The following is a 27569-nucleotide window of genomic DNA, read 5'->3' as shown; positions in this document are numbered from 1 at the left end:
TTACAGAAAATACTGTTTAATCCTCTACGTACATCAAATTCCACAATAGCACCAAAAGCTTTTTGTGCTTCACGCCAATGGTCCATGGCTGCATCAGGCCCAAGCCACAGAAAAAATGGATTCTCTCTGCTGACTCATAGACAAAATATCAAAACGTGAAACCACGGAAAGATTCCCTCCCTCCCCAAAACCACAGTTTTTATTTTACATTTCTTTTCTTTTTTGTACAAATCAATGCATCTCTTCAAAACTGCCATTGTTACAAACGTAGAAAGAAAAAACAGCATCACTATAAATCACCCACTTTTATGCATGATCAAATTGTCACAATTAAGAAAAAAAACCCCACTATTTACAGAAAAAGCCTTCTCCTTGACTTAATTGTTTTGTAGACTGAGGAAGGTAAAATCCAATCTCGGTTAAATTTCTGTGAATCAGTTGTTCCTAAAAATGTTTTATGTATAAAAATTAGGTTTCTGCTGTGGCACTCCTACCAGGGCAGAAGACTCTTAACAAGGCCAAGGTATGTGTGTTCGTTTTTTAAAAAAGCAAAACAAGATTAAAAACTAAATAACCCACAGCAGTGTATTCCTTTCAATATTCTTTCCTCCATATTTGAGGCTTGTAAGTCTTCAAAGTGCTATTGAAGAAAATCATCCTTAATAAATATTTATTAAAATATACATTAAAACTCAGCTGCTGCACATGTCTCTAATCATATAAAAGGCGAATTTCACATCTCGGATTGCTGTGTTTGCTCCCCTGACCCTTCTGTTATCCAGACACCTACAGGCAGTGATCTCCGCTGCATCTGAAGGCTTGCTATTTTCCAAGAGAAGCCCCAGGGCAGGGCTCACACAGTTGCAAAGTTCATATAATCTCTCTACTAATTAGGACAGGGGTTAAGAACATAAGAAGAGCCCTGATGCCGGATCACACCAAGGGTCCATCTAGCCCAGCGCTCTGTTCACACAGTGGCCAACCAGCCATCAGCCAGGGATAAACAAGCAGGACATGGTGCAACAGCACCCTCCCACCCATGTTCCCCAGCAACTGGTGCACACAGGCTTACTGCCTCGAATACTGGCGATAGCACACAACTATCAGGGCTAGTAGTCATTGATAGCCTTTGCCTCCAGGAATTTATCCAACCCGTTTTTAAAGCCATCCAATTTGGTGGCAATCTCTACAACTTATGGTAGTGAGTTCCATAATTTAACTATGCGCTGTGTGAAGAAGTACTTCCTTTTATTTGTCCTGGATCTCCCACCAATCAGCTTCATGGGATGACCCCGGGTTCTAGTATTTTGAGAGAGAGAGAGAGAGGGAGAAAAATGTCTCCCTATCCACATTCTCCATACCATGCATAATTTTGTACACCTCTGTCATGTCTCCCCTTAGCCTCCTTTTTTCCAAGCTAAACAATCCCAGTTGATGTAACCTTCCCTCATAGGGGAGATGCTCCGGTCCCTTGACCATTTTAGTTGCCCTTTTCTGCACTTTTTCCAGCTCTATAATAATCCTTTTTTAGGCATGGCGACCAGAACTGTACACAGTATTCTAAGTGTGGTCGCACCATAGATTTGTATAAGGGCAGTATGATACTGGCTGTTTTATTCTCAATTCCTTTTCTTATAACGCCTAACATGGAGTTTGCCTTCTTTAGGAGTCTGGATTCTCTGTTGACCTTACCGGGCACTTCAAGCAGCCTCCTTTTTCTGTGAAGTTGGTGTCATTGTTTCGGGAACTATCCACCCTTCTTTCCCAGCACACCCCAAACTCATTTTGTATTGCTGCCAACTTAATTGGAAAAGTGGTGCCCATTCTCTGCTCAGCTCCCTAGAAATTCTGCATAGCTGCGCCTTGCTACCACTGAATTGATCCCACATTCCTTAGCAGTGTCCTCACCGTACCTCTGATCTTAGCAAAATACTTACTTTCTCTCCACCACCATGACCCCAAACAGAATGAAAGAACAGAAGAAAGAGAAGCCAAAGATGCTCAAGACCCCCACCAGGCACTATTCTCAAGAAAGAAAAAGCAAGTTCATATAACTTAGCATAATAATAAAAAACACAGGGTAAGTGACATCCTAATTAGTGAATCCTCTTGATGTCTCCAATTATTTTGTGCCCAGAGACCTTTAACCTCTAGAATCCAGAGTTATTCTGCACCGCCAATTCCGCAAAATGGAAATATCTGAGAAGGACTCAAGGTTCTCTGAATACCAGGGCAACACATAAACGTTCTATAAATAAGGAGACTTTTATATGCACAAAAGTGGGAAGGCTCAACATTACCTACAACGGATGCATGGCTGGTGAAGTTGTTGGAGTTGGCGGAGATGGCAAAACTTACGTCAATAATCAGAGAAAAGTCAACATCTATGTTTGTAACCGAATGGAAACCTCTTATAGACTTTTTGCGGGGACTAGAAAAAAATGATTTCTTGATCTGTGGATTCAATGAATAAGAAGAAAATGTTAAGATAATAGAAAGGGGGGAACTTTTTTTTGGTAATTATAGAGTAAGAGAAAATATAGTTACATAGTTTTGCTGTGGAGAAAATCGGAAGTCTATTTTAATTTTGTATGTTACCCCCCTTTTTTTGTAGTGTCTGCCTGTTTGTGTTTTGAAATAATAATAAAATTTTAAATATTAAAAAAAAATAAGGAGAGTTTGGTATTTCCTTTTAAAAAGCTGGATGCAAACAGAGTTTTAAAATTGGCTCCCATCACTACATGCCTAGTTAAAGAGAAAGCAACAGAAGCCTGTGGAGAATCTGATTCCAGCCCAGTCCCTCTTTCGTTACCAACTCAAGGGCAGCGATAATGAAACCGAATGAGGGGGGAAAAAGTCTCTACATTGAAAGTGTGTTGTTCATGGGCTCAGAAGGATGGGGGTGGTGGAAGCCATGCTGCCAACCACTCTTGCCGTTGTACTAGGACAGGAGAACAAGCTATTGAAACCCAACACTCAAGCAAGCTATTGAATGGTCACACACAGGGGTTTCCATAGCAATAACAACCAAGTGAGGTCCTGGAAAGGAACCAGTGGGTTTGCAGCTGAAAGAATCCTTCATGTGGGAAGAGTTCCTGGACTGTGTTTATGGGGAAGTGATCACTCCTGATCTCTCAGGCTTTTTGCCCTTGGATAAAGCTGCCGCTTGTTTCAGGAGCTCTCTGTTCTTGGCCTGTTGGGAGAACAAAATTGAGAAAAATGAGTATTTGAATGCGCTGGACTGCGTAACTGCTGGTAACTACAAAGAAGGAATATTAAGGCAGTGGACACTTTGCCCTACAATAAAGGTAACATAAATAAAGGTAACAATAAAGGTAGCAGACAAGACAAGCTGGAGCGTGTTCAGAAGAGGGCAACCAGGATGATCAGAGGTCTAGAAACAAAGCCCTATGAAGAAAGACTGAAAGAACTGGGCATGTTTAGCCTGGAGAAGAGAAGATTGAGGGGAGACATGATAGCACTCTTCAAATACTTAAAAGGTTGTCACACAGAGGAGGGCCGGGATCTCTTCTCGATCCTCCCAGAGTGCAGGACACGGAATAACGGGCTCAAGTTAAAGGAAGCCAGATTCCGGCTGGACATCAGGAAAAACTTCCTGACTGTTAGAGCAGTGCGACGGTGGAATCAGCTACCTAGGGAGGTTGTGGGCTCTCCCACACTAGAGGCATTCAAGAGGCAGCTGGACAACCATCTGTCAGGGATGCTTTAGGGTGGATTCCTGCATTGAGCAGGGGGTTGGACTCGATGGCCTTATAGGCCCCTTCCAACTCTGCTATTCTATGATTCTATGATAAAACACATTCTGCACCGAAAAAACGCTCAGTTCTGTGACCTGCACACATTATGCAAACAAATTTTTCCTGCAATTTTTATTATGCTGCATCATTTATTCCAATTTTGTCACTGGACATGGGGAAGCCCTGCCGCAACCACTGTGGTCCTTACCAAGGCAGCCTTCTGCCTCCTGAGTTTTCCAGGAGACACTGCCCACATGTTTTCAAGCAGAGCTTTGCAGCCAATCAATGAAAGTGGATATTATCAGGAAGCAGAGTTCTAGGGCTAGCGCCACATGCTGAAGGTTTTCTGCACTCCCGCAGAACCATGACATGTACACAGCCATAGCTGTAAGCAATGGGTTGTATCCAATTGTGTTGTTTTGTCAGAAGGAGAAAACTGCTGTTGGGATTGGTTTCTTTCTCTCCCCTGCAGCTCCTCATGCTTCCCCCTAAATTCAGAAGGTTGGGGGGCTCTCCGGAGCCGAACTGGGGCATGCCTAGGAGGCTGTAGGGGTAGGAAAAGATGGGGGAAGTCCTGCCACACAGCAGATTTCTGATTGTGCAAGGGGTGGATCTAACCCAATATGACCCAGCACTGGCAGAACACATGCTTCGCATGCCAAAGCTCTCCCTGTATTGAAATCCTGGAAACCAACTACTAGTCAGTGTTGACAATACTGAACTAAATTAGACTGAAACCAGATTCCTATGATCTTAAGTCTGGTGTCACGGCTGCATCAAATGGCAATATAACATGTTTCAGAAAGATATGAACACCCTTTCATCTAGTACTCCTTGGTGGGTTTAACAGAACCCAGATGTCTACTCAGAAATAAGTTCCATTGAGTTAAATGGGTCTTGCAGTTACGTCTGTATAGGACTGCAGCCGGAAGGGCTGTCTGCATGATTGCGCCTGGTTGGGAGACCAAGAGGGGCGGAATGGGATCTGAGCGTAAGTGTGGGTGTATCTCTGCATACGGCTTGAAGAGACTGGATGTGCTGAAAAGGTGCATTAGGAAAAGTGCTGAGTGCAGCTGTGTTGTAATAGCCAGGAGAGGAAGAAGATAAGGTTTTTTACCAAAGACACTAAACAGCTAATTTCAACATTCAGTCACTGCAGGCCTGGACTGGATTTACACCAAACGGCTTAGGAGCAAATGACCTGTTATGTTAAATATGTAAAATAGCAGCCATAGTGGGCAGAGATGAGTAGGGTGAAGGGGAGATCAGGAAGGAGGGCTTAATCCTTTCTCCCTGTACCACAGTCTCAACAAAATTTCCCCCAAAGCTGGTACCAACAGCAGCTTCCTTCCTCTGGCAAAAGGGGGAAATGGTGAACCCTCCTCCTGGGATCCCATCCCCCAGTGCTATTTTTTAAAACCCCAGACATGCTACATGTGATCACACATTTCACATAAGAGGTAGTTTGGACCTTGGAGGTCAATGTATCTTGCTTATCCTTCCAGAATCCAGATGTGTTATTCTAGCCCTACTCTTCTTTAACATTGCCCATTTATCCCAACCACTTAGCATAAGAATATAAGAAGAGCCGTGCTGGATCAGACCAAGGGTCCATCTAGTCCAGTTCTCTGTTCACACAGTGGCCAACCAGCTGTAGACCAGGGACCCACAAGCAGCTTATGTTCCTATGACCAATGGTCTCATTTTATAGAATGCAGCTTCCTATGTTTAATATTAGTAGATACAAGAATATGAATGATAGTTAAATTGGCCCAATGCACGCAATGTTTAGTCAATCATTCTTTATTGTTTGTAGCCAATGGCCATCACAACATCATAAAACATTTAAACATTAAAACGTTAAAAACATTAAAACATTAATCTGATTAAAACTGTTGAAACGGTAGGACAAGTTAACACATTAAGCAAAATAGAGCAGCAATAAAACACGTTCAGTCACTCTTGAGAATAGCTCAGTGATGGATCTAGTTAAATAACGTTACCTGCAAGTGTTCTGTGACCTCCTTGTGAGTCTTTTCCATTTGGTTCATTTTAACCCTCATCTGGGATTCCTGGTACTGCAGATCAGCCTTCAGTTCAGTTATCTGCAAAACAAAAGAAAATATAGCAGTCCAAATTCCTCTGCACTGAATGTATGTCATACAAAGGGATACGTCCTTGTAGAAACCCAGCCTGTTAAGTATATCATAGGGCTTCTCCTGGGAAAAGATAAGGTGCTTTATTGAGTTCATATAAGTGTAACTTGAAAACGAAAGCAGGAACCTAGCTGACAATGGTCAATTTCCTTCTGACTTAACTTCCAGAACCAGAGAGCACAACTGGTTCCCATTCATAGAATCATAGAATAGCAGAGTTGGAAGGGGCCTACAAGGCCATCGAGTCCAACCCCCTGCTCAATGCAGGAATCCACCCTAAAGCATCCCTGACAGATGGTTGTCCAGCTGCCTCTTGAAGGCCTCTAGTGTGGGAGAGCCCACAACCTCCCTAGGTAACTGATTCCACCGTCGCACTGCTCTAACAGTCAGGAAGTTTTTCCTGATGTCCAGCCGGAATCTGGCTTCCTTTAACTTGAGCCCGTTATTCCGTGTCCTGCACTCCGGGAGGATCGAGAAGAGATCCTGGCCCTCCTCTGTGTGACAACCTTTTAAGTATTTGAAGAGTGCTATCATGTCTCCCCTCAATCTTCTCTTCTCCAGGCTAACCATGCCCAGTTCTTTCAGTCTCTCCTCATAGGGCTTTGTTTCTAGACCCCTGATCATCCTGGTTGCCCTCTTCTGAACATGCTCCAGCTTGTCTGCATCCTTCTTGAATTGTGGAGCCCAGAACTGGACGCAATACTCTAGATGAGGCCTAACCAGGGCCGAATAGAGAGGAACCAGTACCTCACGTGATTTGGAAGCTATACTTCTATTAATGCAGCCCAAAATAGCATTTGCCTTTCTTGCAGCCATATTGCACTGTTGGCTCATATTCAGCTTGCGATCTACAACAATTCCAAGATCTTTCTCGTTTGTAGTATTGCTGAGCCAAGTGTCCCCCATCTTGTAACTGCATCTTTCTACAACTGCAACACATGAGTACAGTGGACTTAAAAATGAACAAGAGTTTAGAAAGCATTCCATAACTTGGAATCTTAGCTTAGACAGATTTTTGAGCAAGAAGGAAAATTGCACATCATATACAAATTCCAGAAGCAATCAGAACTGAACCGCAAAGCCCCTGTGGGGACCAACACTATGTCCGGGACTGGATTTCCATTATCCACAGTTTTAGATTCGCCCACAGAAGAAGATATTGCAGAAGATTGTTAAATGTCAAGGCCAACTACCTGGACTTTGGCGGGCCATTTTGTGGGGTGACTTGATTGCCAATTAGTGGCTAAATTGGTTGTACAGATAATCTGTTGTATATATATGTCCAGTGTTTGAATGTGCCTTACTTCTCTCCTGTGTATGCGCTGTTGCTGTGAGTATTGTGTTATGTGCCATGTATGCTGTAAATATATTTTTATCAACCTAAGTTAAAACCTCAGTAAATGTTATTGAAGAATTCAAGCCTTCTGTGGTTTCTGGTTATCTTCGCTGTCTTTGGCTGTGTCTCTGCACATTAAATCTTCCAGCTGTCTTCTCTCTAACAAGAGAAACTTAGCTACCCCAACACACTAAAGCAAGGCATCATCAGCCAGAATCCAGTCCTGTCCTTCACCATCCTTTTCCCGCAAGAGACCCAGTTAACAGCTTTATCCTTTGCATATTAGCACTATATGTGCTAATATGAGCTAGTGTGGTGTAGGGGCTAGAGCGTTGGACTGGGAGTCAGAGAGCTGGATTCTAGTCCCCACTCAGCCATGGAAGCCCTCTGGGTGACTTTGGGTCAGTCACAGACTCTCGGCCCAACCTACCTCACTGGGTTGTTGTGAGGATAAAATGGAGAAGAGGAGGATTATGTATGCCGCCTTGGGTTCTATAAGAAGGGAAAAGGTGGGATATAATTGTAATGAATTGAGCGATCCAAACTCTGGAAATGATAGGTGGGCAAATAAGGGTAGCACCGAGATGTTATGATATATTAGCACTCTGTTATTAACTGTACTTTACCGCATATTCGCAATTATGCCATTCCTTTATTAGGACCAACCCAAATGCTACAAAAGAGTGTGCCAGCTTTCGAATCCTCCAGAACTCTTCATTAGGCTAGATGGCATAAAAAGCAGGAATGGGGGGGCGGGTGATAAAGCAAACAAAGAAAAGTACGAAGTTAAGGCCAGATGTTGCAGCTGTGAGGTCTACAACTTAGACCCAAGTATGGAGACTGCAGACTGAATGAACTAGTCACTGGTAGGTGGTGCAGGTATCTGGCCTTTATGTTTTCATAAATGATGGTCAGCAATTGATTCTTTGTCCCAGAATGTTAGGTGTAATCTGATATCTGCAGCTCCTACCTGTGACTAATTTATTCAGTCTTGCAATCTCCATCTTGAATCTAAGCCTAAACTACAGACTTCATGGCTATAACATCTGGCCATATTTTTGTACTTTCTTTTGCTTTTCCTCACCCTCTCAGCCTTCCCTAATGTGGTGCCCTCCAAATGTGTTGGATTACAGCCCCCAGAAAACCCTAGCCAGCAGGGCTGGCTGAGGGAATCTTGATGAAGAATTTTGGAGTACTTGAAAGCCTGCACACTTTTTGTGGCATTTGGGTTGGTCCTAATTTTCTAACTGTGGATTTTGGATTTTCTTTTTCTCAAGGACCAGTGCAGCCATCTTCACCTTTTTAAATTGTTGCAAGTAAACTTCTGGGTCTTTGAAATACGAGGTAGACATTTAAGAATAAGAATTGAGAAACAAAGACATCATAAGGACGTGACAAGAGCCATGCTGGATCAGACCAAGAGTCCAGCATTCTGTTCACACAGTGGCCAACCAGCTGCTGATGGGTAACCCACAAGCAGGACTGGTGTGCAAAGGCACCCTCCTGCCCATGCTCCCCAGCAACTGATGTACATAGGCGTATTGCCTTTGATACTTGAGGCAGCATATAGCCATCAGAACTAGTAGCCATTTATAGCGTTATCCTCCATAAATTTAAATATCCAACAAGGCTGTGGTCACGGGTAAAAGAAACGTGCACACCAGATGGTTCTTTACCCTTTAAAAAGACACAGCGCTGGAAAGTGTCAGGGGGGTCCACAAATCAACTCAACGTGGCCATCACAGTGAGCATTCCTCTCTTTCTGGTGAGTGTGAAGTTGAGTGCAACAGGGATGCTCAACATCTCACATCCCAACATGGAGCTGGTAAGGAAAGGCTTGGCTTTATTCTCACAGTTTCAGAGACGCTGCAGACCTGGTAGAATGTCAAGAGATGAGACCCTGACCCACCCTTCTCAGAGCGGATGAGGGTAGATACCAAGCAAACATTTCCTGACGGCATCATTGCACATATGCCAGCTACACCGCCCAGAGAGCCCTGGCTATGAGAGCGGTATATAAGTGCAATAAATAAATAAATAAACAAATACACCTCTCTCAAACAAACTGCCCCATTGTTCCACAAAGGAAGCTCAAGGGAGCATTTACCTTCTTCTCTTTTTCCAGTATCATCTGATCCTTCTGGTGCAACATTTTCTTGAGAGTCGCCACTTCCTCCTTCAGCTGGGCTATGATGACAAAGTGGTCTGTGCCAGGGGAGTCCAGGGCCAGGTCTGGAGAAAAACTATGAGAGACAAGAAGAGGGACCCCGTTATACACCACTGCGCTCCAATTCACACGAGAGGTAAGCCATGAGCAAGAGAGGTCAGTCCCACAGAATAACAGGCTTGCACAGCCCCCCACCCCACCCCACCACGTTGGTTATCTGGCTATCATCACTCACTGAGCTTTTAAACCACCCTTTCTCCAATGATCTCAAGATGGTCGACAACACTTAAAACTGTAATGCATACTGCATGCTCGGCACATTTATTCAAAGTGAACTGCTCCAACCACCAATTTAAGTCATTGTCCAACACGTTCCTTGCCTTTATACAGCAACTGTAACATGGACAATTTTATCCTTTCCTTGGCTATCGCCATTGCAAAATTCCACCTATCTTTATTGCTTTTGCATTCCTGAAACAAAAAAACACTTTGTGACAAACAGAACAACTATTCAAACCTTAACAACGTAGTCATAGGCACACTTAGGCCCTGTTCAGAAGACACCTTAAACTATGACTGTAACCATGGTGGTTAAGCCAGAAAGCCAGGCCATGTTCGGAAGACACCTTAAACTACGGCTTAAGGAAAAAGCTTTATTGACCATGGTTAAATCCATGGTTTAAGGTGTCTTCTGAACACAGCCTGGCTTTTTGGCTTAACCACCATAATTAAAGCCGTGGTTAAAGGTGTCTTCTGAACGAGCCCATTCTTAAACACAAGCATTGCTGAACTCAGTGGGGCTTAATTCCAAGTAAAATTGCATAGATTGGACTGTGTGCATCTAAAATGTCTCAAGGCATACCCCGGGAAGAGGGGGGAATATCTAGCTTTTCAATCACATTTCCTTCTTTGCTAAAAACAAGTAAATACCCAGCTGTCCTAAACATCTGTTATTTATTTTATTTATTTATTAATTACATTTATATACCGCCCCATAGCTGAAGCTCTCTGGGTGGTTTACAAAAGTTAAAAACAATGAACATTAAAAACAAGATATACAAAATTTAAAACCACCAAAAGTATAAAAAATAACAATATCCATTTAAAACAACTATTCTTGAGTCAGTTAGTTATCCCTCTTATTTATTTATTAATAAGTATTCATAAATTGCTTACATCTAAACGTTTTAAAGTGGTGTACACATAAACAACAATGAAGACCAATACATAGAATATATCCTATCTACTATACAACACAGGGAATGGTTGCATAAACAGACGGGCCTTCGTCAATAATAATAATAATAATAATAATAATAATAATAATAATATATTTATTTGTTACCCGCCTATCCCTCCGGATCGAGACGGGGTACAACACAAATGCAAACGCCATAAAATACATGTAATTAAAACATTCAAAACTAATATCCGCCTAACATCCGCCTAAATATAAAGTGTTGGTGCACCTCCAATCGCAGGGGGAAGACATTCTACACCGTGGGTGCCACCCCCCTAGATACCCTGCTCCAAACAACTTCACACAGCAAACCTCAGAAATACGTGGAACGTATTTGCATATGTGGTAGGAATGTAACTATGTTCAAAAATTGTGGAAGATGGTGTTTTTGGAGATTGAAGAAATTGTGGAAATGAAGATAGAACAAACATCAAAAGTTGCATTGCTGTCACTATTTGAAGAAGATTTTAAATGTAAAAAGGAAATTAAGGAACTGATAACGAATTTGTTGACTGCAGCAAGATTGATTGTAGCTAGGAACTGGAAGATTCAAGGGGAATATTCTATTGAAGAATGGTATAAAGAAGTATGGGATATAGCTATTAATGATAAATTGACAAGTAATATTAAATGGAGAAGAGGTATAGCTAAATCAAATGATTTTGAAGGAATTTGGAAACAGTTCCTAATATTTGTGTTTTCTAAAGGAAGTGGGAAACCACCAGCAGAAGAAAGTATGAGATTCTGGAATCAGGAATGAGATCCCGAGGTGGGGGGTGCACTTCTATAAGTTAATTTTTTTTTTTAAAAAAAAAGAAATACGTGGTGCCCATAGGAAGGTATTGCCAGATGACCTTCAGGATCGAATGGGTCTACAGGGGAGAAGGTGGACCCTCGGATGAACGGACCTCAAGTTATTTAGGGCTTTATATACTAACAAAACCTTAAAACGCGTCCCGGTAGCAAATAAGCAGCTCCATTCATGCAGGTGTAACAGGCTGCCCCTCTCAGCAACCTAGATGGCGCGTTCTGCATTAGCTGCAGCTAGCAGTGTAGGCAGGGATGCTTGCAGATCATAAAGTACCTTTCTGTGTCCTTACTGAACTTTAATCACATTGTACAAAATTTTGGCCACTTGCGAAGTAGAGCAGCAACAGGTCTCCATGTGAGTTTGGAGATGCACTCCTTCCCCACGGAGAAGATAACAGGCTGGGATTCCAAGCCCCATCCTAAACAAGCTGGATGGTGGATTTATTTTACATGTTTCCAGGAAGAAATGAGTTAGAAGACACCGTGTATATGGTTCACATGATCAAAACAAGCCATGGAGGCTTGTTTAAATCAGCGGAGTGCGCCAGGTGCCTTTAGTCTAATGACCTGCCCAGGTGTGGATTGTGTCATCTGAACCCAGGCAGCATGGCTTGCTTGAGGGGGAAACTCCTCTGAAGGAAACCAACCATGGGTTATTTGAGGATTATTTCCCCTCTCAAAGCTGCCCGGGTCCAAACAACATGACAAGCTGAGCCTGGGTGGGTAATTAGTCTAATGATTGCCCAGCACTCATCAGGTCCATACAGTCCGCTCCACACACTCAGGTCCTCTGGGGTGAACTTACTTCAGTCACCTAAAACTAGGCTGACATCAGTTCCCCAGAGGACCTTTTCTTCTGTCGCCCCCAGATTGTGGAATGGCCTGTCGGAAGAGATTCGTAAAATCTCTGTGTGATTTTAAGGCAGCTTTAAAGACTAGCCTTTTCCAGCAGGCCTATCCAGATCAATGTAAAATCAAGAATTTTTAAGATGTATTGATTCCTGTACTAATGTTGCTCCCCGCCTTGATCCAAAGGGAGAGGCGGGGAAGAAATAAATAAATAATAATAATAATAATAATAATAATAATAATAATAATAATAATTTTATTATTATCATCATCATCGATTTGAACATCCCCAGTGGCCCTTTATGATCGTGCAAACCGGGTTGCTATCTTATGCAGACTTCGGAAAGGATCACTGCCATCCTTGGTGTAGCAAGTACGGCCCCTTCTAGGCTAGAGGCCATACCTATAATCACATGTGAACCAGGCCGTATAAAGACACAGCCATGGTCATTCCCACAATGGCAGAACTGCCTGGCTGCTGTTTCTCACGTACGGCCCAGTTCACACCAACGTTTCCCCCAAGCAATTGTGGGCATGAGCGTGGCTGAAGCCACTCTTGAGCAGGGGGAATGGGCTGAATTGCCCAAGGAGCATTTCCCATCTGCTAATGTAATGTTGCTCGTTACCAGATAACTTTGGAACCGGAGTTCGTTCGTTCGTTCGTTCGTTCGTTCGTTCGTTCGCTCTCTCTCTCTCTCTCTCTCTCTCTCTCTCTCTCTCTCTCTCACACACACACACACACACACACACACAGAGAGAGAGAGAGAGAAAGGCAGGATCCAGCAATTGCTTGGGAGGGCATGAACTCCCTTGAACCTTCCTTTCCTTCTCTCTCCTGCCCAGTGTTGCTTTGAGAAGGCAGCACAATACCACCTTCCCAATCTGGATGCAGTTGTGACCTCTCTTCAGCCTATAGGGAAGGGCAGTGCTGAATACAGCCCATCAGCTTCACCATCCCTATTGTTACAGTTTGAAGCGGGCAGCAAAAACCAGGAGCGACTTGTAACAAAATATTACAGTCCAGAGCAGCAGTCTTCAACTGGTCCAGACCCAAGACCCACCTCGGACTCCCAACCTGCAACATGGGATCAAATGCCACAATTTTCCCCATGCCCAGCATGGCGGCAACAGCTTTGCCGTGACTTATCTGGATTGATCTCATGATCCATTTTGGGGTTGCGACCCACCAGTTGAAGACCATAGTCTAAAATGTGCTCCAGTCCAGAAGTTCTGCACTCTGATTCATTTCCCGCTTTGGTTTCGCCCCTCCCTCCACCATCAACAAATAGTAAGCAATCCATGACCACTAGTCCTTCCTCCCCCCCCCGCCCCTGAAGATTGGTTGCAAACCTTGGGCGTTCCCTCCAAGCCTGTTGACATCTCCCTTTTGGGTGGATACTGCTATTTTGGCTATATAAACAGCAGTAATACTGGAAATGGAGGAAATTAGGATATTGAGCCTCTGGTAGGCATGATTGGCTTGGAAGGCCAAATGTTGTGCAGGTCTGCTGCCAATTAGTCACTAGGCTCTATTTATTACTAAGGAGGTTAATCTGGGCCTGGGCTGTCATACTTCATACTGTAGGGGAGCACATGCTGCGTGACTGAATGCTCCTTCATTCAAAACAATTCCCTGCACCTAGAAAGCTAGTATGTCAAGAAGAAGGCTAAGCTATAGGACTTCTCTCTGACATCTAGTTTGCCACATGAAGGGAATCTGTATGAATGGAGGAGCATTCAGCCATGAAGGGGGTCGGACCGGAGACAAGTAAACCACAGCAGGGAGAATGATGTGGCCCAAACGTTTTATGAACCAGCCACAGAATGTTACTTTCTCTGTCATTAGAATTGGATGTTTAGGCGAATATGCACTATTCTTGGGTGGGGAAAAAAGCTAAATAACATCTATCATGTATAGAATCTAGCATGTATAGAAATAAGCCTCGTGTGGCGCAGAGCGGTAAAGCAGCAGTTTCTGCAGCCGAAACTCTCCCCACGGCCTGAGTTCGATCCCAGCGGAAGCTGGTTTCAGGCAGCCAGCTCGGGTCGACTCAGCCTTCCATCCTCCCGAGGTCGGTAAAATGAGTACCCAATTAGCTGGGGGAAAGGTAATAATGGTTGGGGAAGGCAACGGCAAACCACCCCGCTATAAGGCTTGCCAAGAAAACGTCAGCGAAAGCTGGTGTCCCTCCAAGAGCCAGTAATGACTCAGTGCTTGCACGAGAGGTTCCTTTCCTTCCTTCCTCATGTATAGAAAGTGAAGGGTCTTTGCTGACTCTTCTGTTTATATCAAGCCCTAGATACAGCCTGTTAGGTCTATTGGCAGTAGCCCTGCAGAACCGGTTAAAAGATAGCTCTGATCAGCTCTTTCGAGAACCAAAATTCTTGCTGTGCAGGAGCCTGGAGTTTCTTTGTACTGGTTTTACACCCACCCTCCAATGGAAGTGAATGGAAATGGCAAGAGAAGGTGCTAATCAACCAAATTCAGTTCCAAAGAAACACTTCCAGAAATCGTTATGTATCCTGAATTCCAAAGAAACACTTTCAGATGTTGTGTTAGAGTCGAATATGTTTAGACAGAGCACAGAATATAAGGTGATGGAGCAATAAGAATACGATGAGACAGACAGACACACATGATGGGTGGGATCCAGATCTAAGCTGGATCAACTGCGTTGGCAGAAGTGGATTTCTTCTCCTCCTCCCCATGGGATCCCCTCCAGTCCCCTGAAAATGCTACATAGAAAGTGAGGAGACCCTGCTGAATGGAGCAAGGAGGAAACCCCAAAATTGAGCGGAGGCACCTTCCTTGAGCGGAACCCTCCTTTCGGGGAAGGCAGATCCTTGATCTAATCCATATACAGCAATAAGAATAAAATGACACTGACACACACACATATATATATGAGATGTTATTCTTACTGCTGTAATCACTCTATACTTTGTTCACCTCCTACTTATTGGACCTTGATATAGAACTAGTAGAACATCCCCAAACGATAACGGAAAGAGAGCCAGTGGTGGAGCAGCTAGAGAGTTGAACTGGGAATCGGGAGATCCAGGTTCGAGTCCCCACTCAGCTATGGAAGCTCACTTTGGGCCAGTCACAGCCTCGCAGCCCAACCTACCTCACAGGGTTGTTGCAGTGAGAATAAAATGGGGAGGAGGAAGATTATGTACACCCCCTTGGGTTCCTTGGAGGAAAAAAGGTGGGATATAAATGTTCCAAATAAATATAAAGGGAAAATCCTGTTGTGTGTGTGTGCGGAGGGGAGATACTGGTGATGTTGTTAAAAGCTAATCAAGCCTCAGCTTCGTCTGAGCTTGGATAAGAGATTTCCTTGGAGCTGCGTTCCATTTCCCAAAGGAAGAGGGGGATGTAAGTGTGACAAAGAGATAAATAAAAGAGGAAAAGGGGTAAAGGGGATTTGATAAGAATCTCGAGCTGGCATGGCTACACAGGGGAGCAGGAGCCAGATTGGTGGTGTTTTTTTAAATGAAGCAAAAATTCTTGAAACAGGAAGCTAATAAGAGAGGAAATGTAAAAGTCAACCCAACAAAACCTAGCACTTGGCAAGGGCTCAAGCAGAGGAGTGGCATATTATGCATAAAAAACTGAGTTAATAAACGGCATGGGCGTTGGCACTGTTGGAAAGAAGGTTGCACAACCAATTCTATATGGAAATTGCAACTAATGATGGAAGTGTTGTGTAGTGGTTAAGAGTGTTGGACTGGGAGTCGGGAGATCCAAGTTCTAGTCCCCACTCGGCCATGGAAACCAACTGGGTGACTTCGGGCCAGTCACAGACTCTCAGCCCAACCTGCCTCACAGGGTTGTTGTTGTGAGGATGAAATGGAAAGGAGGAGGAGGGTTATGTATGCTGCCTTTGGAGGAAAAAAGGCAGGATATAAATGCAATAAATAAATAAATAAAGGGTAGAAGGTACTGACAATACACCCTCCCAGACCTTTACAAGTCATAAAAACATAAGAAGGTAAGAAGAGCCGTGCTGGATCAGACGGAGGGTCCATCTAGTTCAGCACTCTGTTCACACAGCGGCTGACCATCTGCTGACCAGGGACCCACAAAACAGGACACGGTACAACAGCACCCTCCCACCCATGTTCCCCAGCAACTGGTGCACACAGGCTTACTGCCTCGGATACTGGAGGTAGCACATAACCATCAGGGCTGGTGGCTATTGATAGCCTTACACAGCGTCAAACCATCAGCCCATCTAGCACCAGACGGTCTACACTGATCGGCAGGGTTTTAGACAGCACTCTTTTCCCCAGCCCTGTTTGGAGATGACAGAGGTTCAACCTTGGACCTTTTGTATGCAAAGCAGGTGCACGTCCCAGGAGCTAAGGCCATTGCCTGAGTTTTTGTCAAAAGACTGAACCCAGCCCACTGTGAGATAGCAAAGCTGCTCATGCTGGGTCCCACAATAACCCCAGGGCAAAACCAGGCCATGATACCAGGAGAGAGAGCAGAAAGGATAAGAATGCGAATAAGTTTGGAGTTTCATATAGAATCCTCCAGTGCTAATGTATCAGTAGCACAGAGGGGATGTTTTCTGAATGAATTCAATGGGGGAAAACAATCAGCTGGAGACATTCTCAGCAATTGTGCCCAGGCCACCCTTGTAAGGTTCTTGAAAAATGGTTTTAGGAAAGGTCCTTCTAGTCCAAGATTCTGCTCCCAGCAGCAGAATGGGTGTTCACAAGATGGGGGTTCACAAGTAAAGCCCAAAAAATATGTTCTCCTCTTGTTAGAACCCCAGCACCTGACATTCAGAGTTACAACTGGAACCTGCAGCCAAATGCTGCAGTGTGGTTTCAGCCAACCAGCCATGCCCTTTTCTAAGATACTCCATTCCATATTCCCCAACAATCAGTCAGCATTCTGTGCCCACTAGACACGCTTGGTCCTCAATTAGGGTGTTTTGGGACTCCTCCTTTCCTCCCCATCACCCCAGTTTTCCCCTCTAAAGATTGCTTGTGCATTGCAAACCTTGGGCTCCCTTCAAGCTTGCTGATGCCTCCCCCTTGTGCATTGATCGTGGCTATGTTAAAAATCCACGCTTAGAGAAGGGCGTTGCTATTTGTATCTAGGATAATCCTTTCTGTACATCAACAAAGTGAGAGAGAGTCACACGGACCATGGAAGTCAAACCAGAATGTCAAGCGAGTGACGACCAATTAAAACACACTTAGAAGTTCCAGCCTGCAATCTGGCCTGCGCTCCTGGCCTGATGAGGGTGAGGAGAGAATCCATCAGCATGGATTGCTTCCGCAAATGAGACAATTCCCAGGGTTGGGAAGGAAAGAGGGGAGAAAACGATAGGTGATCTCACTTCAGGATGTCAGTGCCTTGAGAAACAGGACAATCATGGGCACCGAGACTCTGTTGGGACGCAGCCCACTGCACCAACACGGACGGGGCACTCTGGATAGGGGGGCAAAGCATCTCGGGAGAGGAAGGAACGCTGAGAATTAGAGAGGAAAGGGAGGAATGAAAATATGCACATCAAGAGTGTCAATTCTAACTATTTTCCCCGCATCCTTTCCTAATAAGCACCAGGGAACCCTATCCTGTTACCTCACTCGCCGTTGCCTTTCTGAAAGGGAAACATCCCCAACAGTTTTTGCACACAGTAACGGCAGGACAGACGTTTCAGCCTTCAGAGGCGGCTGTGGCTTCCCTTTCCCCAGAACAAAGGAAGGAAAAGAAAGGGGAGATTTGTTTGTGCTCTTGCTATGGTTTATCTTAGATACGTGTTTCTATTATGGGCTGCCTAAACTAAGACTGCAGCCTGGAATACTGAAACTGTACTGGATGGCCATAAAAATAATAATACAATCTATTAAAAAAGATCCCCATACTGAGAAGGTGGGGCCACAAGAACCCTGGAACTCCAGAAAAGGAACTTTCCTTTTTGCCTCTAAGCACTGAGACTTGTCCTAAATTGTTATTACTATTAGGTTTAAGTCAAGACCAATCAGACCTCCCACCTGCACTTCCAAAATTTAACTGGCTCACCTGTCCCCATTGGCTGATATGGCATCAAACTTGGGCTTTTTCTTTGGGATTTCATTCTGAATAGAAGATGTAGATAATGTTTTCTGGCTGCAAAAGGAAACAAATGATAAAGACACTGGTAAGAAGCTAGAACTTGATATTGCATGTCATGATTCTGGACTGCCACCTTGTTTTCAGTAACTGATGCAAAATCCTTGAAATGAGAAACCTTTGCAGATAATGCGGCATTTCTTAAAGAGAAGCAAACATGAAAAAAGCTTTGGTGCACCCCCATTAAAAAACCTTGCACATGCTCAGTGGCTATGTATTTTATAAGAAGCTAGCAGGAATGACACTCCGCAGCCCAGACTTTCCCTAGCTACTTCACCGGAGCAGAAGGGCATGTAGATTTTTAAAAATTATTATTATGTCCAAATACCGTATTTCTTCTATTCTAAGACACACTTTTTTCCCTAAATAAACAGCTCTAAAAATGGAGTGCGTCTTAGAATCGATGGCGTCTTAGAATCAAAGCAATACGGTAAGAGGAAAAGAGGAAGCTCCTGCAGCAGCCTCGAGCCATGCGAGCGAGGAGGAGCTAGGAGGGTAAGCGCCTGGTTTTTTGTTAGGCAAGTTTATTCGTAAGTCCCATCGATTTCCATGGGACTTACTCGCGTGTCGTCGTCCCCTGGTGCACAGACAAGTAAAGAGCGGGACTGGAGAGTTAAGCGTTTTAGCTCCTTAATCGCTTCTTCTCCTCTCTCTCCCCGCCCGAAAATATTGTTTACTCTTTGTTTCAACGCCCCCCCTTCTTCCCACGCAAACGGTGGTTTCTTCTCTGACAGAGGGAAAAAAGAAAAGGACACAACCATTAGAAGAAAGCACGGAGGGGGGGGAGGAGGTTGGCTGGGCGGTGAGGGAAGTATTTCTTTGATTCTAAGATGCCCTTTTTTCCCAAATAAACATCTCTAAAAATGGGGTGCGTCTTAGAATCGATGGCGTCTTAGAATCGAAGAAATATGGTAATTGCTTTGGATTCTGATGACTAGGTCACCCTGGCTTTATACGTTACAGGGGCAGACACAGAGTAATTGCTAGGAAGTGGAGTACATAACAGTGAGACAGAATTACCTGTTGTAGTGGCTACTGCTGCTAAGCTGGCCATACTGCTCCTTCTCCGGCAAGCTTGTCCGAGAGGAGGCGCTCAGGTGTTTACGTTGTTCTTTGGTCTTCTGTAACACTCTTTTATAGGACAGCGTGCAAAGCCAGCAGAGTAACTTCCCATCCACCTAGGAGACCCAGAAGGCAAGTCCACAAGACAGACAGGATATTATCAACAATTTCCTACCAAACGAAGGAAAAAGCACATCAGCTAAACTGGAATCTAAAATCTAGGGATACTCAAGGATTTAGTATGGTCCACATTTTTTTTTTAAAAGCAAATCGACCTAATTCATGCTACTTGGACTAATATCCAGATCAGAACAAAGTTAGCCTTTGGGCTGCAGACCTCAGAATTTTGCAATGCAGTTCTCAGCTCAATACTGTGTACAAAAAAAACGTATTTTAGGGAGAAATATGTACACGAATGTGCATTTTAGGGAGAAACTAGTAAAATGGGAATTTTTGTAGTAGTTTTTTTTTTAAACAGCAGGCTGATGCAGAACTGGGGCAGAACTTATGCAATGATCCATCCATTCCGATGAAAAACAGTTCTTCTGAAGCAAGAGTGAATTTTAAAACAAGACATCCTCTGTTATTTAAGCAAAACAAGAAAAGAAAAGGAAGTACAACTGGGAGGTAATACTTTGGAGCTAGCACACCTTACTGGTGATAAATTCACTGGCCAATGTACACAGCTTTCTTCTGAAGTCTGTGAATTTGTGCTTCCCACATTCTCGCAGATATGAAGGAGGCAGTCTTCCACTGACATGGGGAAGTGTGAGATCACTCAATATGGCGCACTTTGGTGAGCTGTATGACTCAGAGTAGACATGCACTGCAGCTATCAGCCCATTCCACATGTTACAGGGGATCAAACCAAACCACAGTATTTGTTGATGGGAACTATAGTGCCAGGGGTGTCTTGGTAACTAAGAGACAGAAGTAAACATTGGCTGGGAAAGGACATGGGCAGCTCAAAGCATACCAAGAAAAAACTCAAGCTTTTTCCCCAAAGGCAGAATGAGGAGAGGAAGGCAGGTATTTAACAATAGGACAACTCCAGGTACTCTTGAATGAAACGGATTAACTAGATCCATTTCAATCGGTCTTCAGGCCTGGTTTTGGAATGGAAACTGCCTTGGTCGCCCTGTGGGATGAACTTTGCCAGGAGAGGGATGGGGGAGTGTGACCCTGTTGATTCTCTTGGCTACTAGGAGGAGGGCTTTCTTTGCTGTGGCACCCCGGCTGTGGAACGAGCTCCCCAGAGAGGTTCGCCTGGCGCCTACACTGTACTCCTTTCGTCGCCAGCTGAAGACCTTTTTATTCTCTCAGTATTTTAACACCTAATTTAACTTAAATTTAAACTTTGCTCTTTTAATTCCGTATATTTAACCTATATCGATTTCTGCTGTGTGGTTTCATCCTGGTTGTGCTTTTTTATATTGTATTTGTGTTTTTAGATTGTTGGTTGTTTTATGGTTTTAATTTTCATGGTTTTAATTTTTGTGAACCGCCCAGAGAGCTTCGGCTATTGGGCGGTATAAAAATGTAATAAATAAATAAATAAATCTCTCAACGGCTTTCGATACCATCGACCATGGTATCCTTCTGGATAGGTTGTCTGGGCTGGGAGTTGGAGGCACTGCGTTGCAGTGGTTCCGCTCCTACTTGGATGGCCAATTGCAGAAGGTGGTGCTAGAGGATTATTGCTCTGTGCCGTGGCATTTAGGCCATGGGGTTCCACAGGGCTCTATTTTATCTGCTATGCTGTTTAACATTTACATGAAACCGCTGGGAGAGGTTATCCAGAGATGTGGGTTGAGATGTCATCAATACGGGGACGACACCCAGCTCTACCTCTCCTTTTCATCAAACCCAGGTGAGGCAGTAGCTGTTGATTCAATGTGATGAGCGCACCCCTTTTACTTCTTTCTGGGGGTCAAAATCTTCACACAGCTTTAGTTCCCATATTATTATTTTTTAATTATTATTTTATTTATTACAGTTCTATTTTGCTCAAAACTAATGTTCTCTGAGCGGATATTGAAAGTATAGAGATACTCACTTTTTTCCTGTCGTCTTTCCTGTCAAATGCACACTGTTGCTTACACTGCTCACAGGAATGTGGCGGCCCGTATTTCTTCTCTGAGTTTGTGCAACGCTGGCACTTGTTACCGATAAAAGCTGCAATTATGTTGCAATACTGGCAAGGTTTTGGCTTAAATAATAAAGAGATAAGGGAAGATTAGCAATGGTGATCCGCCCAGGGAGCGTCAGCTATTAGGCGGTATAAAAATGCAGTAAATAAATAAATAAAGAGATTAACAAACTTATTTTAATTATATATGCAGCCCTCTCTATACTCTTAAAATTGCTTTACTAGCTTCTCTCAACTAAATGAGCAGAAAGAGTTATTAGAGAATGTTAACATGCATTTAACTAATGCAAAGCGAGCTGTAACATTTTCCTTGATCGTTCATGCACATTAATCCTCTTATATGTTAAAACAGGGCTGGGGTGACTAGTCTTATGTGGATTCTTTTTAAAAAATCTATATGAAAATTTCCATTTTCCACTATAGCATGAGTGACCAGGATAACCAAGTAAATCTATACATGATTTGGAATAGAGGGTGGGGGTGGGTGGGGGTGGATTCTGACTACCAATAGTAAAACAATGGGGGGAAATTCTGACTACCAATAGTAAAACAATAGCAACAACTAATGACTCCCCCCTGTAACCTAAGTTACACGAATGAAATGGGGAAAAAACACATGTTGGGATCACCAGGATTGAGTGAAACAATTGTGAGTCCCAATGAAACAATTGTGAGTGCCTTCCAGTTCTGGTACTCAAAATCAAATTCTTGTTCTGCAGGTTCTTTAATACAAAGTTTTTGCTCTAGGCTCCGATTAGTGCAAACCTGAACTCTGCCCACCTCTGCATGAACGTATTTTAAATTTACAAAGCAAGAGTGCATATTTGGAATCGCTTAGCAACTAAGGCGTCATGTGTTAAAGGTTCTTGAATGCGCAGTCTTGCTTCAGATCAGAGAAGTACCTTGGCTAGATCTGACCAAGGACCATTCATTTCCAGAAGTCCAGTGAGCAGCGGGCACCAGGTGGTCCACCAGATATTGACACGAGTTCCATTGGCGGATCATGATCCATTTGCAGTCCAGCCCTGCTTTAAACCACTGTGGCATAAAACTATCGATTGTGCCCTCGATGATCGGAAAACCCTGAACTTGGGAGGCTTCCAATTATCCAATGTGGGGCGAGGAGTAAGCCCCACTAAATTTGATCTTCGCCTCCCCATTCTCCTGCCCTGCCCTTTTCACTTGCTGGGCTTTTTTTCCTTTTGTTTTTGACCAATCTAGAAACAGTGCTTTGGAGGGGACTGGAAGAGGTTCAGGACATCTCGCACCTGGTCTTCTCCCCTCCTCGCCCAACAACTCCACCCCCTTTCCGATCTTGGAGGCCAGCCGGCAAGTTCTTTCTACGCTGGTTGCAAGGAGGCAGTGGTGAGGTCTCCAAATCCCCCTTCCAAGGTTGGATCATTGTCTCCAGCTTCGAGGGGAGAATCCAGAGTATCCTATGACCCCTCAGACAATGTGTAAGGGCCATAGGATTGACCCTTATAAGAACTAAGATAAATTTCCAGTGCAGAGGAAGAAAAGAACGTTAACACATACCGTCCCGTAAAGTTTCACGTTCTGAGCGCACTTCTTGCATATTGTGTTGGTTTTGCTATCAGAATGAGAAAGAGCATTAAATTGTGATAAGAATCTATGATGATACAACGGTCTGCATTTATGCATTATATAACAAACAGAGGAGAATTTTGAATACCTTTGTGACTTTTATGTATTATATGTTATTTATGTCTTATGTTATCTTATATGGTCATTATGTGAACATTGCATTCTCGGCCAATTTTCAGAGTATTTTAATTGGATAAATTATAGAAAAGGCATACGATATACACAACCCCTCCACAAATAAATCCTACCAGACTGAATACAGACAGAAGGGACAATTTGCTGAATTATCTTCCATAAATAGGAGCTGCTTGTGTATGTTCAACTCAACAGGGCCTGGGCATAAGCAATCCTATACATGTCCAATTCAAAAGTAAATTCCATTAGGTTCAATGGGATTTAGGCTACAATCCTATACCCACTTAACCTGGAAGTAAACCCCACTAAATTTAATGGGACTTACTTCTGAATAGGTATGCATAGGATTGTACTGACAGTCCCAGGTAAGTGTGTATAGGATTGCATTCTTCGTCCATACTGTTACATATTGCGTTTTTATTAATATCGTCTGCTTCTACTGTGAAGCAAGAGCTTACTAATTGTTCTAATCACAGTAGCTACAGGTTTTCTTGGTTCAGAATACAGATGTGGTGGATTTTAACTGCCTTCTCACTGAGCACTGGGATCCACACCACAATTACCATTATCCATATCTAATGTGGCATAGCTGATACTAAAAACCTCCTTTCACCATGGCTGCAGCGGTAATACATGTGGTTAATTCCAATACCAGTAACAAACCTCAGCTGGGGCTGGCATTGAATATAACCATGCATTCTGACAATCAGCATGATCAGCCCTTCTATGACCTGGTTTACACATTACAAAAATCTAGGCTATTCTGATCACAGCTGTGGGCTAGTGTAGGCTGCCTGAGCATTTCTGTTGCAAGTGGGAACTGCTCAACAACCCAGGGTTACTCTGTTCCTGGCTTGTTTCCTGGGATGTGTGAATCAGGATTCCCCCCGCCCCCAGTTCTTTATTTTAAATTGAACAATTTTAGTTTGCTTTTCTAATCTTCTTTCTTTTTACTGTTTATACCCATGTTCACTGCTCCAAAATCTTTTTTAGATATTGAGAGGCATAGAGAAATTGTAAATAAATCAATAAGCCAGTGTTGCAACCCAGAGCTTAGATTGTAAGCCCATGCGGCAGGGTCCTGCTATTTACTGTTTTACTCTGTACAGCACCATGTACATTGATGGTGCTATATAAATAAATAATAATAATAATAATAATAGTAGGAACAATCAGGTAGCATGCACCAGCACATTGCAATGTTCAAAATAACCCAGAATTTCTTATTGTGACGTGTAAACCAGGCCTATATGTGACATGCTACAACAAGGATATTATTATTATTATTATTTTACAGCAGACACATTGCACTAGTACATTATGAGTAGAGTCTAAGCCTCCTTGGAAGCAAGCTCTCTTTCAGCAGAACTTCCAAACTGATGCGAGAATTAGTGAGTAAGCTAATATTGAGTATGTAATTTCTCTATCTGGGTAGAACCGGAGGAGTCCTGACTGCACCACCCTGGCAAAGTAATGCATAACTTTTATGGTTAAAACAAAAGCCTAAGTGTTTTGGACTGTCAACAAGTACTGAAGGCATTCAGAAAAAAGGAGAAAGGGCAGAACAAAAGGCCCTTGTTTGAGAAACAAACAATGAAAAATCGCTGTGTTAAGACATAACTTAAAGAAGGTGGTTCTGCTTTTGCCTAACAATCCAGCATACACAGTCTGAACACTAACCTCTCTTGCTGGAATTCGGTTCTACAGTAAGTACATTTAACCATGGGGTGTGCAATCCGACACTCCTGAAAAAGAAAGGAGATTTTAAAAGGTTATAAATATGCATGGACTCCAGTAGAAAAGTAACAACATACAAAACAGGCATTGAGTTATCACCCATAAACTCAAGGAAGGAGACGCCGACAAGGTGCACTGAAGAGAGACCCCACCACAACAAAGATGAAGATAGCTTCAAAATCTGTCACTCAAGATACCCAATAGAACTGAAATGCCAAAATACTACGTGATACATCTTTTTATTCTGGCTTAACAGAACAAACAGGTTGGGCTGCCTCTGTAGCACTGGTACACAAGCTCCAACGAGAGTAGATGGCTAATGCAACAAAAAGAATAGCCTGCAGTTCATCTTTCACATCATTCTGTGGTCTACCCAGCTACAACTCCTCTCTTCATGGCTCATTCACACATTCTGTTAGCGGCGGAGAGAAGCATGACTCCTGAGAGGTACAATATGGATTCTTTCTAGCAAGCAAATACTACATTCACACTGAAATTCATGGTCCATTCATTGCTACTCTTGATCATAACCATTGAGTTAGGATATACTGCTGGTTTCTGTAGGGAGCATACATTCCAACAGAGAACCAGATAGCTGCAGTTAGATACACACGTTGGAGAGCAGACAGCATCTAACTATAAGTAAAACTACAAGCCAGAACTCAGTAACAGTTTTCAATGCAACATTAATGCCTAGGATGGAATCCGAACGTCTAAATTTTCCAGGAGGATTCTAAATCAACTATTCTTCCTCTAATCTTCAAACCCTTTTTCCCCACCATCAAATAGTCCTCCTTGATCTCCCCACCCCAACCACACTCATAATTACTGGCAGTTGAACACCTCCAATTTAATTTGACTCAGAACAGACATCTTTATTCCTGGTGTCATTATTACTGATTTTCACAGCTGCACGGTATTTATTGAACCACTTTTATTGCTTAGAATTTATTATTGTAGGTATGTAATTATAAACCACTCTGGGAACAGTTTGGCTAAAGGACAATATACAAATATGCTAACTAATTGACATAACCAGTACCACATTTCTTTCTAAACAAGCCCCAAATAGAAATTACCATGCCAGGTATACACATCTGCACAAATAACAGAATTAAATGCACCCTGTCTGGGTGAATAAAGGATGCACGAAGGGGGAATCACTACTATGCTGTGCTAAGTGTCTTGAGGTCATTCATGTCCACAAACTCAGGATCCAGGCAGTTACAGGAAGCCAGATTCCGGCTGGACATCAGAAAAAACTTCCTGACTGTTAGAGCAGTACAATGGAACCAATGACTTAGGGAGGTTGTGGGCTCTCCCACACTAGAGGCATTCAACAGGCAGCTGGACAGCCATCTGTGAGGGGTGCTTTAAGGTGGATTCCTGTTTTGAGCAGGGGTTGGACTCAATGGAGGCCAGGCAGGCGCCAACTTTGTACTCCTTTCGGCACCTCCTGAAAACATTATTTTTCCAGGAAGCCTTTCCTTAATGTCCAGCCATGAGTCACTGTATTTGCTTCTTTTAAAAACCGTTTTAAGTTTTTTATTCTGTTTTTATTTTCATTTTATCTTGTACACCGCTCCGAAATTTTCAGTGGGGAGTGGTATATAAATATTGTAAATAAATAAAAATCAATAATAAAAAATAATGGCCTTGTAGGCCCCCTCTAATTCTACTATTCTATGATTCTAAGGATCTTCCTACTTGGTTTCCCAATCATCCGCCTACTTTCTACAACTTACATTCCAATTCTAGCCGTGTTTACTCTGAAATAAGTCCCACTGGAGAACGAGCACACAGCGGAAGCCTTGGTTTCTATCCTCTCGCCTTTGACCTGCCTCCTCAAAGCCCTTCCTAATAAGCCGCCAGGCCCAGAGAAACAATGTGGTATAGTGGTTAGAGCAGGAGTCGGCAACCTGGGGCCTTCCAGATGTTTTGCGCTACAACTCTCATCAGCCCCAGGCAGCATGGCCAATAAGTAGGGATTATGGGTGTTGTAGTCCAAAGCATCCAGAGGGCACTGGGATGCCTACCCCTGGATGATCTTGGGCCAGCCGCACACTCCCAGCCCAACCAACCTCGCAGGGCTGTTGAGAGGACAAAATGGGGTTAATCTCAGCCCTCCTTCAAAGAAGGGCGCCGCCGTATCGCCTGCGTCACGCTCAACGACAACCCTGCGAGGTAGGCCAGTCAGTGCTGTTTCCCTTCCAGCAGGACGCCGGGGGCGGAGCGGCATGCTGGCTCGTGGCTCCCGCTCTTAACCGCTACGCCCCGCTCGCTCGGCCAGCCCCGCGCCCCCTAACTCCTGACCTTGCAGAGCTGCTGGCCCTGGCTGAGCGCCTCGAAGGAGAAGCGCTGGTGGCACTTGGTGCAAGCATAAAGCGCCGCCATCCCGCCGCCCTCACTGACAGGCGCAGCCCTAACCCAAC

General features: G+C 43.6%; 1 protein-coding gene across 2 annotated transcripts; it reads right to left on the bottom strand.

Moving 5' to 3' along the window:
- On the bottom strand, positions 1–27569 carry FAM76A (family with sequence similarity 76 member A). Of its 2 annotated transcripts, XM_063140484.1 has the most exons (10): positions 27451–27569; positions 25081–25145; positions 23197–23251; positions 21568–21720; positions 19470–19627; positions 18360–18446; positions 17674–17805; positions 9358–9493; positions 5762–5863; positions 1–3193 (listed from the first exon to the last, which is right to left on the bottom strand). In XM_063140484.1, the coding sequence occupies exons 1-10, from the start codon at positions 27529–27531 to the stop codon at positions 3107–3109; spliced, it is 1056 nt and encodes a 351-aa protein (XP_062996554.1). In that variant the 5' UTR covers positions 27532–27569; the 3' UTR covers positions 1–3106. The 2 variants fall into 2 exon arrangements, with proteins under 2 accessions (XP_062996554.1, XP_062996555.1); XM_063140485.1 differs by lacking the exon at positions 17674–17805.

Source organism: Elgaria multicarinata, chromosome 13, assembly GCF_023053635.1.
Source record: "Elgaria multicarinata webbii isolate HBS135686 ecotype San Diego chromosome 13, rElgMul1.1.pri, whole genome shotgun sequence".
NCBI lineage: Eukaryota > Metazoa > Chordata > Lepidosauria > Squamata > Anguidae > Elgaria > Elgaria multicarinata.
Note: the sequence above shows the minus strand (reverse complement) of the source record. Positions and strands in the feature narration are given on the sequence as shown.